At 39.8% G+C, this 17909-nt stretch overlaps 2 protein-coding genes across 20 annotated transcripts; one reads left to right on the top strand and one right to left on the bottom strand.

The window, feature by feature from the left end:
• The first annotated feature begins 1340 nt into the window (after positions 1 to 1340).
• LOC127356892 (uncharacterized) lies at positions 1341 to 7023 on the top strand. The gene is made up of 4 exons (XM_051388954.1): positions 1341 to 1454; positions 3295 to 4128; positions 4258 to 4427; positions 6296 to 7023. The coding sequence occupies exons 2-4, from the start codon at positions 3343 to 3345 to the stop codon at positions 6327 to 6329; spliced, it is 990 nt and encodes a 329-aa protein (XP_051244914.1). The 5' UTR covers positions 1341 to 1454; positions 3295 to 3342; the 3' UTR covers positions 6330 to 7023.
• A 1412-nt stretch (positions 7024 to 8435) lies between these two features.
• Positions 8436 to 17681, bottom strand: LOC127356568 (nucleoprotein TPR). 19 transcript variants are annotated; one of them, XM_051388406.1, is made up of 7 exons: positions 17582 to 17681; positions 15594 to 16352; positions 15204 to 15373; positions 14286 to 14888; positions 12487 to 13007; positions 12024 to 12273; positions 8436 to 10303 (listed from the first exon to the last, which is right to left on the bottom strand). In XM_051388406.1, exons 2-7 carry the CDS (start codon positions 16293 to 16295, stop codon positions 9097 to 9099), a joined length of 3453 nt encoding a protein of 1150 aa, XP_051244366.1. In that variant the 5' UTR covers positions 16296 to 16352; positions 17582 to 17681; the 3' UTR covers positions 8436 to 9096. The 19 variants fall into 19 exon arrangements, with proteins under 19 accessions (XP_051244366.1, XP_051244369.1, XP_051244367.1 ...); XM_051388409.1 differs by having other exon boundaries at positions 12700 to 13007; XM_051388407.1 differs by having other exon boundaries at positions 12024 to 12699; positions 12913 to 13007.
• Positions 17682 to 17909: the final 228 nt, after the last annotated feature.

Raw genomic sequence — 17909 nt, 5'->3', positions numbered from 1 at the left:
TCGGTGGATCATCCTTCACTGCTGTGGTATGTTGATTAGGCAACAATAAGATTTCAGCAAAACAAGATACAACAATAGTTACATGAGTTCCATAAAGTCAGTTTTCATCATTCACAATTATTTTTCATTGTTAGATTGCTTGAAAATAAAAGATTACATCTATTTACAACTGAAAACCAGAACCAGAAATACTTTGTTTTATTGGTTAGTTTTACACTTGACAAATGTTTGAAATACAGATTCAAGGTTTTATAAAGAAGAAAAGTAAATTATCATGAATTATTAGTTTATTTAAACTGAACTAAAATATTGAACTTTTTATATTTTACATATAAACCTATAATGAATATTGTTATGGATTAAACTACCAAGCAGTAAAATGTATTTACAGTCAGCTAATAGATTTATGTTTTATTAACACAATAATACAGTTAATATGATAAAATGACTCTCTGGGAGGACGACATTGTGAATGATCAATACTTTTATTCTGATTTTGTACTTTTACTCAACACTGATTATATTGAAAATTCTTAATAAAAGTTAAAAAACATTCTTGAGCAAGTAACATTTTAGTAATTTTGAGTAACATAGATTTTATATTGTAACTTTTATTTGTTCTGTGAAAACAAAATACCTAATAATAATAATAAGAAGAAGAAGAAGAAGAAGAAGAAGAAGAAGTTCTTAATCAGGAAAATGACGTCAGTTAAAATTACTAATAAAAGCTGCTTCATAAAGAATCTTTTTTACTTACAAAACTGAGCTTTTGTAATATATATTATTTATTTTCAGTTTCGGCACTTTTTTTGAGTAAAGTGACTGTTCAGTATTTAAATGTGTGAGTTTTCTCTGGCTCCCCATTCTTACACTTTGTTCTTGCTGTTTCATTGTGTTACATAAACTTCAGGTCACTTCGTCCCAACTGCTGTTAACAATCCTCCCTTCCTGTGTCCTGCATCCTCTGTTTACTGCTGTATCACATCCTGGTCCTGGTTCCCGCCTGGTTCAGCCTGAATCCCAACTTCTCTGATTGTTTTTGCCATACATTTATCTTTCACCTGCAGCCAGCCTCGACCTTTAGACAGTAATTATCTCGGCACTATGAACAATTCTCTGAACAACGAGAGTGTGAATACAAGACTTTCTCAGTTAATATTGGAGCTTATGGAGCTCAAATGGTCGTAAATGTTCTGGAATAAGCAGTTAAACAGGGATTGTTTCATTTCTGAGACACTTTGACAGTGACTTACAGTCACCTGTAATTATTCTGTCAAACATTACCCAGAAATACTCACTGATACCAACTTTATAAGACAATGGAAATTTCCACTGCAGCAGTTTCACTTTCACTTTTCTTTTCTTTTTTTCCTTGCGTCCTCCCTCTGTCTCTCAGTAAGAGCTGAGGATAAAGCTGAAGTTTGGACTGAAGACCCTGTGACGCTCCACAGCAGGTAAGATCAAACTATTTTATTATTTTTAATTTGGTATTTTGTTTCTCCAACATATTTACTTTAGTCTATGACACATAGTTTTCCAGTCAGATTGATGTTTCAATCTTATAAAAAATAAAATCTCAGCACAAACTCTAAATGAAATGCCGCTTCTGGAGCTTTCAACCACATCTTGTTTGTTTTAAGGTTTATTTGTATCTTGTGTACATGGCCTAAAGAAATGCAACAATCACAGCCTCTATAGCTGAAGCCAGTGGTGTAGTGGTGGCAGGAGAAGTGGGTACGCTCTTATTTTATGTCCCCTAAAGGCTTTTTAAGCAGCTCATCCAGCAAATGATAAACTCCCTGTGTGAACTCCTGCTGCTGGACTTTAGTTAGGATCATTATAAAATGAACATTAGACACAGAAGAGGAGCAGATTTTACAATAAATACTGGGAAGACTCAGAAGTATTACAATAAAGCATCATTAGAGTTTAAAATGATCATGTTATTATGGTTATGTTGGCATTTATAGATGAGTTTAAGATCAGTAAATTTAATGAAATGATCATGATTTAAGATATTCAATTATATGGCAATGATGTGGTTGTATAGTGTGTGTTATGTAATCCTTCCTGTATACCTCAGGTTACAGGGTGTGTGTGTGTGTGTGTGTGTGTGTATAGCTATGAAGAGGTTTATTGTGCACATACATTTGAAGGTCAAATACATCTGCTGTGGTATCAAGTTATAATCTCCTGAGTAGATAACCTGCAGCATAATATTCCCAGTATGTATCTATCTCTCAAATGAGATCACAAACTATAATGTTCATTACCAATTAATACATAAAACATTGTAATTACATTCTTTGCTTGTTGACTCGTATTTCATATTATGATAAATGGATCTGTACTTGTATAGTGCCGCTCTATTCTTCTGACCACTCGAAGCACTTTTACACTACAGCCACATTCACACACATTCACACACATTCACACACAACCATCTGATTAGTTAACGCCCCGCTCTTGCTCTGAGACACAGCTGATCCCATGATTTGGCAAATAACCAGGCCAGGGTGTGTCTGTTATGTCAAACAGTAAATATAGAGACTCAACGTAAGAAAGTTCAGCCGATAAGATTCAACAAGAGGCCAGAGTAAATTATAGTCTCATATACGTGTATAAAGTCTGTCATAAAATGATGTCTTTAGTGCACTCCGCAGTGGGGGTGAAACTAAATGTATGTGTATAGTATTTGTATGATAATGATGTTAACTCTACATGTTAATGTAAAACTCATGACTCAGATTTCACCCCGTTCTACAAAAATAGTTTTCAAAAACTTCCATCAATAGACTATTTACACAAATAAGGATATCTTTAGGCTGTATGATACATTTACAACTATATTATAATTCAAACTGTACAGTCAAACAGGATGTCATTGTAGTTACACTGACCTCACCAGAAGAGACAACCGGCGCCTTTAACCTTCATGGACTTTTGAAGATGGCTGACTTTTGTATTGCTAGTGTGTGACAAAGGATGACAAAGAAATAAAGTTGTCATGTTTATTAAACTCTGTTGTTGGATTGTGTGCTGAGAGAACCCTCGGTAGTAGTGAGACTTGATACAAACAAGATTAAACAAGTTATTTTTCGGTTCTACAGTTTGTTAAACCAGATGCTTAACATGTGTGAAAAAGTTCATTCTCACCTTAAAAGTAGTAGTTTGACACTAAATTGGGGATTTCACTTGTATTTCATGGTCTTCATCAGCAGATAGAGTTTACTCAGGTGTCCTGGAGAGGTTTTTAGTTGCACCAAATAACTCAAAGTGACTTTCTTCTTTCAGACTTGATCTGTTCTCTGGTTGGAGGATCAGGGATCAGAGACCTCCATCATGGCTATCGCTGACCAGCTGCTGGAGCAGATGTTCTTCTGGCTCGAGCAGAGGGAGCGCTGTGCAGAGAAGCTGAGGAAATTGGCCAAAGAGCTGGAGTCACTCAGGGAGAAATGCAACATCAGGGAATGTGTTGGAAGCACATCATTGGTGGTTGGATCTGCATGTTTGTTTGCAACCGGTGTGGCCACTTTGTTCACCGGTGGTGCAGCTGCTCCACTTTTAGTTACAACAGGAGCAGTGTTTTCAGGTGCAGGTGTCACCATATCTGTGACTTCTAAAATCATTGAGCACTTCTCATCCAGCAAAACCATGAAAGAGGCGCAGAGGATAGAAGAGATGAGCAACGAGGTTGCAGAAGAAATCCAGAGACTGTTTGATGAACTGAGGGCAAACAGTTCCTCTGCAGATCCGGATGAAGTGGACCGACACGTCTTCACTGAAATTCTGAGAGCCATGGCCAGAAGAAGAGGACTGCAGGGGCAGATCAATATCAACAGGGTTAATAACCAGCTGCAGGTTTCTTTTGATACAGGACCAGGAAACACAAGGCTCAACCAGGCCCTCTTAAACCGTGAAACAATAGTTGGAGTTGCTATTATTTTAACATTTTTCTCATTTAAGCTTAGTGGGACACAATTTAGACGCTTTGTTACTGAAGGAGCTAAACAACTGATCAAACAAATAAGTACATTTAGTGTTATAAGACTGGACCGGATCGTCAAATCTGGTGCAAAAAAACTCCTCAAAAAAATCCCTTCAAAAGTTCTTAAAGGAGGTGTCATGGTACGAGTCTGTCATTGTTTCATTATCACACAAAATAAAGCAATTTATGGTTGATAATTACTGGTTTATTGTGTTGTACATTGCTTGAGGCTGACAATATTGAATATGAATCCTGTATTGATCCATCAGGTTGTGGGAGGAGCTGTTGGACTGGCGATTGAACTTCCTGAAGCGATTGAAGACTGGAAAGAGCTGATTGAGAACAATCATGTGACTGAAGCCAGCCAATCACTGAGAGATACAGCTGACGCCATTCTAGAGACCTGCCAGACGCTGAGGGAACGGTTTGACAGAATCAGGTATAAAGTTAACAAATTACAACCTCTTACCACCCACTAAGTTCTATTAGTGACTGACGACCAGTACTCAAATTACTTTTCTTAGAGTTACTAAAGCTAGAAAAACTGATTGATTGATGATTCATTGATAGTTTTTTCTTGCTCTTGCCAAGAAACAAAGATACATAAGCGTAAGAAACCATTTCAAATACAGAAGACAATATTCGGGGCCCTGCAACATGTGTTAGATATGGGATTAAGCTCCATATTGAGCGCCCGAGCAGCTCGAACCTAATTAGCAATAGATCCACATTTTTGGCAGCGTAAATTTGCTACCAAACTCATGAAATGCGGTCAGCAAAATGTACATATTATGAACCCAACATAAAGCCAGTCATTTTGAAATGAATGTGCAACTTTGCTGCCATTTGGTCGGGTGTTGCATTGTAACAAACTCATCCTAGAATATTGATCAGACTGACTTTGAATTGAATCAGTACGCTCTAGAGACACATAGGATTGAAGCATTGCGTCCCTGGCATGGTGACAAGAGTCTCATGCAAATATTTAGTCAGACTCGTAGCGCTGCCTGCTGGAAACAGGAAGTAAGCCTTGTATGGAGAACATTATCTGATTTATGTTACATAACACGACTGCGAGGGCCGTTCATTGCTGTTTGCAGCTTTAATTCATTTTAGGATGAACCTGAGCAGAAAGGAGTGCTTCAGTGTAACCTGGAGGCTCATATAACATATCTCTGGTTTGAGGGTAACAATTTGTAGTCACTGTTCAGGAGAGACGATACTGCCTTCATATATTATTATTATTATTATTATTATTATTATAGGCTGATTCAGAGTTTCTCAGAGGTTGACCTTCAAAAACAAGATTTTTATTTGGTGGAGCAGTTTTGACAAACGTTTCATGTCAATACGTCACTGTACAACAGGCATAATCGTAGAAATATAAAGCTGCACGCAGCAACGATCAGGTCCCAGTTGTGTTATGGGACAGCATTCATGTGTAAATGACACAGAAATCAGATCACAATCGGCAAATAAGGCTTACTTCCTGTTTCCAGTTGAGGACACTATGAGTATGACATGTAGATGTGTTCAGGGCGGCACTCTTATCAAATGTGCATTTTATTGCAGATTAGACATTAGTACACTGAAGTTATGAGGACATCTTCTTTCATGGAGAAATTTCAATTTGACACCGTTTAACACACATTCACAAGGAGAACAACTTTTAATCATGATGGTTTATAGACTGCACTGATCAAATCTGAAGTTGATCCGATCAATTCCCTCGGAGTTTGTTCAAATACAACGCCTGCAAATCGCCAAAACTGACTGAAATTCAATATGGCCGACTCCCTGTACGGTTTACGGTATGAGTCCAAGAGGCCCTGGTCATGATACACGTGCATGCAAGACAAATAGAATATTTACACTTTGACACGTTTCTTACGTTTTTGAGCATGTTGCGACATCCAAAAATGTGATTAATAGTGGAATAAAATAACCCGAGCAGTGTAGGGTTCTCTTCCTGAAAGATAAAATAAATTATTTTAGTCTTTTTGCAAAAAGGTTCAATGTGGACTTTCCAGGATAACATGAAGCTGATCAATACACCTGCAGAGAGAGAGCTTCATTATGTTGGTGTAATTGGTTATGTGAATGTGACGTTGTTGAAGCCAGGATGAGAAGTGCTTGTAATGTTATCTGCTATTAATAATAAAGGTTTATAAAGATATAACTTTATAAATTATAACTTGCCACATTAGACACATTTTGACACTGAAGTTATTATTTAAATCTTTGCAACCATTGGTCCTGGGGCTTCTTGAATGATGCTAACTCTAAGTTCACTTGTCTCATTCACAGGCAGATGTTTGACGCGATGGCCGTACCTCACTAGGAAAAGGTTTCCAGATGGAAAACTGATCCATCTTCAGCAATCACAGAGACAACATTATAAGTTACAATCCAGCTCAAGACAAAGAATCGTGGTTTTAAGTTTATTTAAACCCACTTAGTGAAGGCAGTATTTCTGCTGGGTATCGTGTATTCCTTTGGTGACATCCAACTCTTGTTGTTGAGATTGAATGCATTTATTTTCACTGTGCAAGCAACCTGACAAGACAGTCGAGCTTCAAAATTATATTATCTGTTTCACTGGGGAAGTGGCAGTTATGGTAAAAAATTATACATGTGTTTGTCAGGAAGCTGTAATTGATCAATACAAGTGTGACTAACGTTATCTTTTTATTATCTTTATAAACGTTTCATATATTTCCTATAGGGACAACTAACACATTCATTAAATTATCTTCATGTTATTGCACCATCAGTTGCTAGGCAGAGTTGAGCTGTAACACAAACTGCAAAGTGAAGAGGAGGGACGACATTTCATTCTTAACTTTCATCCATTTCTGGGAACACAATGTGCAGAAATGTATCCATGAAATGTGTAAAAGAAATCTAAATTACAGTGACATTTGGTGTTAAATTATTATTATTATGTGTGACACAAAGTCTTAACCAGTTAACCTGCTTCCAGTTTCTGTCCTTTCTAAGTTGCTAAATGCAATAAAACTTCTATTTTCTTGTCATTGGTGTGTCTTTATTATGTACATGTTCCTAAAGGTAGCCCAGTGTTTTAAAAATATAATAACTTATTTTAAACAAACAGTATAGTTGTTAAATCCAATGCATGTGATGGAGTATATGTTAGTGTGTGTGTGTGTGTGCACACGTACTGTAACACAGTTACACCTTTCAGCTTCATTTTAAACACTGAACATTTTAGCATCACCTGTTAATCTGTGGATTTAATTCTCAGTTAGCGTTAGTGTGTAACTGATGAATGTATAAGTCAGCCACCACAAACATTTTTATGACCAACTTTAATTAATTCAATCATTTCTTCATTTTCATTCTTTAGTTTCAGAAATCTGCTTCAGTTTTAGCTCGATAAAATAATAATATTTAATTATGGGACCTGATCAGAAAGGTTTGTGCATATTAATTACATTAGTAAATATATAACTAAAGTTTAGCAATTAAAATGAATGAAAGCGCCACTGTAGGTCGATAAGGGACAGTGAATCAACATAAAACCAGACAGAATCTGCCATTTAACTCTTTCATATATTCATTATTACTATAAAGCTTGAATTTCATTCCGAAAGCCTCAAATATATATAGCTATATATTTATATAAAATATAAATACACTAACTGTTACTCACATTATTTGAACTAAATATTGTTTTTGTTACAAAAACTGCAGGTTACCTCCAACATAAATCAAATTACTGCCATAAAAGACACTGCAGATGAAACCTTTCATATAGAACAGCAGACATTTTAGTTTAAATATATCCAGTGATGCGTGAATTCAATTTAGTGAACACGTGATTAATATTTAATTTACCTGCAGGGTCTCCTACTGTAGAAGGATTGGACACATATTCCTGAGCTGCTCTCCAGTCAGCCATCTTCTTTTTTTTAAGTAATTTGTGTTGCACTAACAATAGCTGGCCAGTGGGTGGCGGCGTATGGGATGATGATGTATGTACAAGCAAACAGCTTTTGAATAGCTGTCCACTGGAGCGAGCTGTACGTGTGAAAGGAGAATCATTTTTGTTTAGTTAAAAATGAATAAAGTAAGATCTACAGAGGAAATGGACTGCAGGTGTTATTACAAAGGAAGAACTAGGGACCTACAGCTGTATGCAAAGGTTTGGGCACTCCTTGATAAATAACTGATTTAGGTAATTATTTTAATTGAAAAGATGTAAACAACCTCTCTGGATATGGAACATATAATACATTTTACTAGCAGCTAAAAGTCGTCACTTCTTATATTTGGGATTTTTTTCACATTAATTGCAAATCTTTTAAGATCTACCATCAGATTTTTAAATGATAACATTTAAAGGACTGTGAGGGCCGTTCCATAGTTTGCAATGTTATCTTCCTCCATCTTAATTACCACCATGAAGACATCCATGACCACAATCTGGTTTTAATTTTTTAATTATTCAATTTTATTGTCTGTGCTGTTTGTGTTATGATTGTATCAATATAGTCAGTACATGACCTTATAATACAGTACATTATACATTATATGACTTTATATTATTATTGTTAGTTTGTCTAAAGAGCTGTGATAAAGGAAATAAAGGAGTGGAGCAGTTGATTGAATTTGTGATTCTATTAATTACTGTATAGCTCTGTGGATTATATTACCATTACCATGTTCAATACAGTTCATTTAATAACATTACACACTATTGTCACATGTTCTCAAACACTCATGTCTGAATGAAGCTTCAGAGGGTTGTCAGTTTAACAAACACACTGGTGAAGTCTGCCCATGTGACAAAAAGTACTGATAGTTGATGCAGACAGAGCTTGGACTCCATTATCCGTTAATGTAGCAGGTGGCTGTGGCTCAGAGGCAGAGCACTGCACGTCGAAGTATCCTTGAGCAAGATACTGAACCCTAACTTGCTGTGCATCGGTGTGTGACGATGAAGAGGAGAAAGGCATGATACAAGTTTGACGGAGACAGACTTGGATTTAACCTTTTTAAACAAACTGCAGTTAATGACAGATATATTCTATATCTTTCTAAACCAGATTTTCTATTCTTCCCTCCTTTTGAATTGTTTTGCCTGTTCATCTTTGATCCTTTTCTTTCTTAGTTTCCTCCCTCTTATCTTTTGAAACTGGCCTTGCTTTGAAATCTACAGTGTAATGATCTGATATTCCGTCGTTCCTGACAACAAGACCAGAGATTTCAACATTTCTGGTGAGGACCAGATCCAGAGTGTGACCTCCCTCGTGTGTGGGCTCCCGTACGTGCTGTTCGAGGTTGTAGATTGGCCAAATATGATAAAACTCATCAGTGAAAGACCTCCTTTCCTGATCGACCCAGATATTGAAATCTCCTGTCACAATGAGGCTGTTGTAGTTGTTGAAATGAGCCAAGAGCGTTTCAAACTCATCCAGAAATGTACGGAACTGGTCCCTGTTGTACCCCGGTGGGTGATACACATTGATGACAGGGACCGGCTGGTTCCACTCATCATGATGCAGAACTGTGACAACACATTCAAAGGTTGTTAAGGAGTCAAAAGGAATGTTTTCACCCTGCAGCTCCTGTGAGAACTGATTCGCTACCCCTCCTCCCCTTTGACCAACCCTCACCTGATAATAGTAATGGTAATTCTGTGGCGAAACCTCCCTGAGGACTCTGTCTGCATTGTCTTCTCGTAACCACGTCTCTGTTGTGAGGAAGACGTCCAGGTTGTTTTGAGTTATGAGCTCTAAGATCCTGGATCGGCTGTTATTCATTGAGCGAACATTAAGTAACCCCACTCTTATAGTTCCAGGAGGTGTCTGGATGGTTCTCTGCTCTTGGTCAATACAACTATCCTGACACTGTCTGACCACTTCCTCACTGTCTCCTCTTTGTTTACTTCGAGTGCCCTTCTTTCGATTACGCTTTCTCCTTTTTCTACCAGTCTTCTTGCTTTCATCTTCCTCTGACTCTTCCTCGCTATCAGTTTCTTCATCCTCCTGATCACTCTCCTCATCTTCATCATCACTCTCCTTATCTCCCTGATCATCCCCTCCCTGCTGACCACTTCCTGTCTCTTTATTTTGCTGACTTTCTCTCTCTTGTCCACGTCCGGTCTGCTCAGTTTGATGACCTTCTCGTTCATTCTGGTGTCTCTGATCTGTTGGAGATGAAGTCTGCTGGTTTCCACTCTGGTCCTGAGCTGGATTTGAACTCATAAATAGGTGCTTGTTTAGTGGCTCTCGCTTTTCTTTACAGCCTTGTTGAATGTTTTTCTCTCTGGAAACATTCTTGTCTTCTTTCCTGTGAGTAATATAGGCAAATATACAGTTAGCATGATTCAAGAAACCCTAGCATCACTGGTGGCCAACAAGAAAAATATGCAATGAAAATAGACGTACTTAAATACGGAAGCCCTAAAGGGCCATGTATTCATACATTTTATTTCCTCCGTTTTCCTGTGATAACAAGTTAATTATCTCGAGATCTAGAGATAACGACTGTGATATGATAACTGCGGTCAAACCAGCCGTTATCTCCGTGGTCAAATCAGCCGCACTTAAATTTACAGCGTATTCACTTCCGGTTTTCAAAATAAAGGTATTAAGAACAGTAAGCTATAATTCGAACCTATATTTAAAATAAAATATGTTACATTAACATACTTAATATCAAGCATTTCTACTGCACCAATGTGAAGAAATGCCAAAACAAAAGTTCCAGGTAACACTTTATAATGAGTACACACTATTAAGCATTAGTTAAGCATGAATAAATACTGAATTCATCATTTATAACGCATGAATACACATTAGTACCTAGTTTATAAACACAGTTAAAAATGTTTTGTTCATCATTGATAAGCACATTAGTTATGGATTAGTAAATACTGAATTCATCATTTATAAAGCATGATTCTGCTGTAAATAGTCATTACTATGTGGTTTATAATCACAGTTATAAATGTTTTACTCTTTATTGTACTGTACATTTCTGCATGCACTTGCACATCCACTTTTCAGACATGTATTAATGAGTAGTGACTGTGTTAGCAGATGTTCTATAAAAACTCACAACAAATTCATTTTCTAATGATGGCCTATAAACAGTTATTAATGCAGGAATTCACAGTTACAAAGCACTGCCTCAAGACTCACAAAATGTTCAGTTATCTTAACAGACGAAGGAGAGACACAACACAAAGGGATATAGAACATATTGTGTTGATATTTATTGCAACTTCCCAACATATTGTATGAAGACGAACAAGGGTGGTTTATGAAGACATGCTATTGTTGTGATCTTATCTGTTTGGGACGTGTACGTTGAGCTCCCGCTCTCAGCACGTCATCAACGTGATGACGTGCTGAGAGCGGGATGTTACGTCATATTTACGTTAACTCTCAGAAGTTTCTGACAGTGCAGCCCAGGGGAGCATGGAGAAGCACATTGGAGTCGGCGGCCGTCAGCGGCTCTAGAGGTGAGTATGTGTCTTTGTTTGGTAGCACACATTATGGTTGAAAGCTAACTTAGCTTGTCACTTGACAGTGCTTTGTAACTGTGAATTCCTGCATTAATAACTGTTTATAGGCCATCATTAGAAAATGAATTTATTGTGAGTTTTTATAGAACATCTGCTAACACAGTCACTAATCATTAATACATGTCTGAATAGTGGATGTGCAAATGCATGCAGAAATGTACAGTACAATGAAGAGTAAAACATTTATAACTGTGATTATAAACCACATAGTAATGACTATTTACAGCAGAAACATGCTTTATAAATGATGAATTCAGTATTTACCAATCCATAACTAATGTGCTTATCAATGATGAATAAACGGATGAAATTACGACCAAAAGGGGGTGTGTCTCAGAGAAATGTCGTGAGATAGCTGCAAGATTTACACTTTCCAACTCGGGCTGGGCAGGCAGTTCTGACATGCGCAGCTTTGTCTGCACATATGTCATGCTCTCTCTGCTGGGGTAAAAATGGGTAAAAGGTAATCAGCATACTCACCATACGCTGGCCATCCTAGGGACTGCTTCTTGCTGAGGTACAACATGCCGTGAAGTAAGGAGCCCATGGACTCCTAGCTGTTTGGGCACTGGATGGACTGGTGTAATCAATGACTGGAGACCATGAGTAGAGGCTGCTTGTGAAGGGGCAGTTTGGGCCTGAACAGAAATGGGTCTAGAGCCGACTGGTAGGACTGACTTTGGCTGTGTCTTCTGCATAGGTGTCAGGTCCCCCTGTGGTTCTTGCTGAGGTACAACATGCCGTGAAGTCAGGAGCCCATGGACTCCTAGCTGTTTGGGTACTGGATGGACTGGTGTAATCAATGACTGGAGACCATGAGTAGAGGCTGCTTGTGAAGGGGCAGTTTGGGCCTGAACAGAAATGGGTCTAAAGCCGACTGCCAGGACTGACTTTGGCTGCGTCTTCTGCATAGTGGTCATGTCTCCCTGTGCTGCTTGCTGAGGTACAACATGCCGTGAAGTAAGGAGCCCATGGACTCCGAGCTGTTTGGGCACTGGATGGACTGGTGTAATCAATGACTGGAGACCATGAGTAGAGGCTGCTTGTGAAGGGGCAGTTTGGGCCTGAACAGAAATGGGTCTAGAGCTGACTGGTAGGACTGACTTTGGCTGTGTCTTCTGCATAGGTGTCAGGTCCCCCTGTGGTTCTTGCTGAGGTACAACATGCCGTGAAGTAAGGAGCCCATGGACTCCTAGCTGTTTGGGTACTGGATGGACTGGTGTAACCAATGACTGGAGACCATGAGTAGAGGCTGCTTGTGAAGGGGCAGTTTGGGCCTGAACAGAAATGGGTCTAAAGCCGACTGCCAGGACTGACTTTGGCTGCGTCTTCTGCATAGTGGTCATGTCTCCCTGTGCTGCTTGCTGAGGTACAACATGCCGTGAAGTAAGGAGCCCATGGACTCCGAGCTGTTTGGGCACTGGATGGACTGGTGTAATCAATGACTGGAGACCATGAGTAGAGGCTGCTTGTGAAGGGGCAGTTTGGGCCTGAACAGAAATGGGTCTAGAGCCGACTGCAAAGTCTGACTTTGGCTGCGTCTGCTGCATAGGTGTCAAGTCTCCCTGTGGTTCTTGCTGAGGTACAACATGCCGTGAAGTAAGGAGCCCATGGACTCCTAGCTGTTTGGTTACTGGATAGACTGGTGTAATCAATGACTGGAGACCATGAGTAGAGGCTGCTTGTGAAGGGGCAGTTTGAGCGTGAGCATAAACGGGCTTAGAGCCGACTGCAAAGTCTGACTTTGGCTGCGTCTGCTGCATAGGTATCACGTCTCCCTGTGGTTCTTGCTGAGGTACAACATGCCGTGAAGTAAGGAGCCCATGGACTCCTAGCTGTTTGGGCACTGGATAGACTGGTGAAATCAATGACTGGAGACCATGAGTAGAGGCTGCTTGTGAAGGAGGAGTTTGAGCCTGAGCAGAAATGGGTCTAGAGCTGACTGGTAGGACTGACTTTGGCTGTGTCTTCTGCATAGGTGTCAGGTCCCCCTGTGGTTCTTGCTGAGGTACAACATGCCGTGAAGTAAGGAGCCCATGGACTCCTAGCTGTTTGGGCACTGGATGGACTGGTGTAATCAATGACTGGAGACCATGAGTAGAGGCTGCTTGTGAAGGGGCAGTTTGAGCCTGAGCAGAAATGGGTCTAGAGCCGACTGCCAGGACTGACTTTGGCTGCGTCTTCTGCATAGTGGTCATGTCTCCCTGTGCTGCTTGCTGAGGTACAACATGCCGTGAAGTAAGGAGCCCATGGACTCCGAGCTGTTTGGGCACTGGATAGACTGGTGTAATCAATGACTGGAGACCATGAGTAAAGGCTGCTTGTGAAGGGGGAGTTTGAGCGTGAGCAGAAATGGGTCTAGAGCTGACTGCCAGGACGGAATTTTGCTGCGTCTGTTGCATAGGTGTCAGGTCCCCCTGTGGTTCTTGCTGAGGTACAACATGCCGTGAAGTAAGGAGCCCATGGACTCCTAGCTGTTTGGGCACTGGATAGACTGGTGTAATCAATGACTGGAGACCATGAGTAGAGGCTGCTTGTGAAGGGGCAGTTTGAGCGTGAGCATAAACGGGCTTAGAGCTGACTGCAAAGTTTGACTTTGGCTGCGTCTGCTGCATAGGTATCACGTCTCCCTGTGGTTCTTGCTGAGGTACAACATGCCGTGAAGTAAGGAGCCCATGGACTCCTAGCTGTTTGGGCACTGGATAGACTGGTGAAATCAATGACTGGAGACCATGAGTAAAGGCTGCTTGTGAAGGGGGAGTTTGAGCCTGAGCATAAATGGGTCTAGAGCGGACTGCCAGGACGGAATTTGGCAGCGTGTGTTGCATAGGTGTCGGGTCCCCCTGTGGTTCTGGCTGAGGTACAACATGCCATGAAGTAAGGAGCCCATGGACTCCTAGCTGTTTGGGCACTGGATAGACTGGTGAAATCAATGACTGGAGACCATGAGTAAAGGCTGCTTGTGAAGGGGGAGTTTGAGCCTGAGCATAAATGGGTCTAGAGCGGACTGCCAGGACGGAATTTGGCTGCGTCTGTTGCATAGTTGTCGGGTCCCCCTGTGGTTCTGGCTGACGTATAACATGCCGTGAAGTAAGGACCTCAGGGACTCCTAGCTGTTTGGGCACTGGATAGACTGGTGTAATCAAAGACTGGAAACCATGAGTAGAGGCTGCTTGATCAGTGGGAGGTTGAGCCCATGATGTAAAGGGTTGTAACCCTACTGCCAGGACTGATTTTTGCCATGTCTGCTGCATAGGTGTCATGTCACAATGTGCTGCTTGCTGAGGTACAACATGCTGTGAAGTAAGTTCTCTTTTACTCTTAGCCATCTCTTCAAACATCCTCCTGTGACAAGTGAACACACAGTTAGCATGATTCAAGAAACCACAAAGTGCAACAAGCTAATTTTACGCTAAAATAAGATCCACGTAAAACACTAAGTCATAATTTGTGTATGGTGAAACAACTGGTCATAGGACATTTTTACAGCTTTGTGGATGTTAAGAGGTTGTTATTTGTTGCAAATCACTGTTTGGAGTAAGACAACTAGTCAGTATTTGAATCCAGTCTAAGTGACATGAATCCAAACCAAGTCCAGCTGCTGTTCTCAGATCTACAGGAGGACAGTTTCTGGGTGGCCAATCACAGAAAACTTCATACCTGATGTTGTCAAACTGTTCCCTGAGTGTCCGGCAGGTGTCTAGAATGGCGTCAGCTGTATCTCTCAGTGATTGGCTGGCTTTAGTCACATGATTCTTTTCGATCAGGTCTTTCCAGTTGTCGATCGCCTCAGGAAGTTCAAACGCCAGTCCGACAGCTCCTCCCACAACCTGATCATGAATATGGATCAATACGTGATTCATTTTCAATATTATCAGACTGTCCGCCTCAAGGAAAACACATGTGACTCTGACTGTAATTTTTATCCTTTATATGTTTTAATCTGGAAAGCATGAAGCTTGAAAAGTTCTTTACAAGTAAAATAATAATTGCTACTCTTATTTAACTCTAAAAAAGGAAACAATGCTTTGTATAGTTACTGACTCTTACCTTGGCTCCTCCTTTAAGGACGTTTTTAAACCCAGTTTTAGCCACTTGTTTGATCAGTTCATTGGCTCCTTTATCAAGCAAATGTTTAAATTCATTCCCAACAGTTTTCAATGTGAAAAAACTTAAAATACCAGCAAGTCCAATTGTCAGTTCAGAATTTGAGAAGCTCTGGGTAAACCTCATGGGTATATTATCAAAAAAAGTCTGGGTGTTTATTTGCCCCTCCAGTCCATTGCGTCTGGCCATGGCTCTCAGAATTTCAGTCATCACGTGTCGGTCCACTTCATCCGGATCTGCAGAGGAACTGTTCGCCCTCAGTCTCTCAAACAGTCTCTGGATTTCTTCTGCAACCTCGTTGCTCTTCTCTTCTATCCTCTGCGCATCTTTCATGGTGTCGCTGGATGAGAAACCCTCAATGATTTTAGAAGCCACAGATATGGTGACACCTGTACCTGAAAACACTGCTCCTGCCACACCTAAAAGTGGAGCAGCTGCTCCGCCGGTGAAAAATGTGGCCATGCCGGCCCCGATCAGAGATAATGCTCCAACCACAGCATATGTGCTTCCAACACATTCTGCAGCATTACACTTCTGCCTGAGTAACTCCAGCTCCTTGGCCAGTTTCCTCAGTTTCTCTGCACAGCGCTCCCTCTGCTCGAGCCAGGAGAACATCTGCTCCAGCAGCTGGTCAGCGATAGCCATGATGGAGGTCTCTGATCCCTGATCCTTCAACCAGAGACCAGAAAACTGAGATCAAATCTGAAAGAAGAAAGTCACTTTGAGTTATTTGGTGCAACTAAAAACATCTCCATGACACTCTATCTGCTGATGAAGAGTTTAATTTTCTTTGTTTAATATTTTTAAGGTTTTGTTTAAATGTTGTTGTTGAAGTGACAGATAACAATGAGTGCCACTAATTGTGTCAAATTAGTGTAATTCACTAAAACTTATGAAATAAAGTTAATTAAAAGTATCATCATTGTTACTATTATAGTCAATAGAGACTTCTGCCCTGTATCTACAGCGCTGAGTTCTGCCCTGTTTCTACAGCGCTGACTTCTGCCCTGTATCTGTCCTCTCCTCTGCAACTTAAGTATTATTGTCAAATGGACTCAAATTGTTATAAACAGTTTCTAAAAGACAATTAATGTCAAACCCACATCTGCAGAGCTCTCAACCAACCCATTACTCACAATTATCTCCAAGTCAAATCCAGACCCAACCCGTTAATATGTTCTTATGTAATTCTGTTTATTGTTTTCATGTGTAATGTTAATGATCATTATTTAATTATATTATTAAGTACTCTGGTCTTACTGTCAGGAGTCATTGTCATTGTTTTCTCACCCTCTACCACTTTATCTGTTGTTCTTTTTATGTCCCTGGTTTGATTTGAACTTGTATATATATATATATATATCTATCTATCTATATATCTATCTCTTTATAAATAAAGAGAAAAATAGAAAAAAATCTGATATCAAATGAAGTTATGCAATTTAAATGGAAACATTTAATTTAAAAATAATAAATAATACAAAAATTACAGTAATCCTCACATGACTGAGGCAGCCACAGTTTTTACAGATTGCAGGGACTACGGGCTTGATAGGAAACGCCTGATCAAAGAGCTCACTGGTTCTTTTTGACCACAAACACCCCATTCTCCTAACTTTCTGTGTGATTTTAATATTTACCTGTAGATTGTAGCTGTTTCTTCTCTCATGAAGATTTAATCTGTTCACAAACACATCCTGTGTGGTTGATAACAATAATAATAATAAGAATAATAATATATTTATATATATTTGAATATGGTCTAAAAACTACAGGCAGCCTACAGATGATCTAACAGGATTTAAAACCTTCTGTGACTTCCTGTTTACACTTTGGAGAGTTTGGAAACTGTTGGAAAGTTTAAAGTCTGACTGACTGCAGCTTTTTGTTCCCTGTGGACAGAGGAGGTGAAAGTAGTTGTTAAAGTTTACCTGTGTGAGTAGATGCAGGTGTTCTTCCTCCAAAAGCCTTTACAACTCATCGCACAGTCTCCTTCTCTACATGCACTGCAGACCATCGACAGTGGTCACACTCACCGACTGACACTGTGCACTTCCTGTACTTCACAATAAAAGGCAGCTTGTGTTTCTCCAGACAGATGATTTTAATGTGAAGGTGATGCAGCAGGAAGCAGTTCGTATTAGCAGAAACTTTTGGAAGCATTTTTTCCCCCGGAAGTAAAGGCTGGACTTCCAGCTGACAGTCTGATTAATGACTTCAACTGTTATTGCCTGCTTTAAGACTGAATTACCTTCTTCT

The sequence above is a fragment of the Dicentrarchus labrax genome, unplaced genomic scaffold (genome assembly GCF_905237075.1).
Source record: "Dicentrarchus labrax unplaced genomic scaffold, dlabrax2021, whole genome shotgun sequence".
Lineage (NCBI taxonomy): Eukaryota > Metazoa > Chordata > Actinopteri > Moronidae > Dicentrarchus > Dicentrarchus labrax.
The sequence above is the reverse complement of the archived record's forward strand: the minus strand, read 5'-3'. Positions and strand labels throughout refer to the sequence as shown.

Bases quoted from the DNA above. Each gene is read 5' to 3' on its own strand.
- LOC127356892 (XM_051388954.1), top strand. From the start codon at position 3,343: ATGGCTATCGCTGACCAGCTGCTGGAGCAGATGTTCTTCTGGCTCGAG. The intron at 4,129-4,257 runs GTACGAGTCTGT...TTGATCCATCAG, and splicing joins TTCTTAAAGGAGGTGTCATG to GTTGTGGGAGGAGCTGTTGG. The intron at 4,428-6,295 runs GTATAAAGTTAA...TCTCATTCACAG, and splicing joins GAACGGTTTGACAGAATCAG to GCAGATGTTTGACGCGATGG.
- LOC127356568 (XM_051388404.1), bottom strand. From the start codon at position 16,295: ATGGCTATCGCTGACCAGCTGCTGGAGCAGATGTTCTCCTGGCTCGAG. The intron at 15,374-15,593 runs GTAAGAGTCAGT...ATTCATGATCAG, and splicing joins TCCTTAAAGGAGGAGCCAAG to GTTGTGGGAGGAGCTGTCGG. The intron at 13,008-14,285 runs CTTTACTCATGG...TTCACAAGCAGC, and splicing joins ACTCCCCCTTCACAAGCAGC to CTCTACTCATGGTCTCCAGT.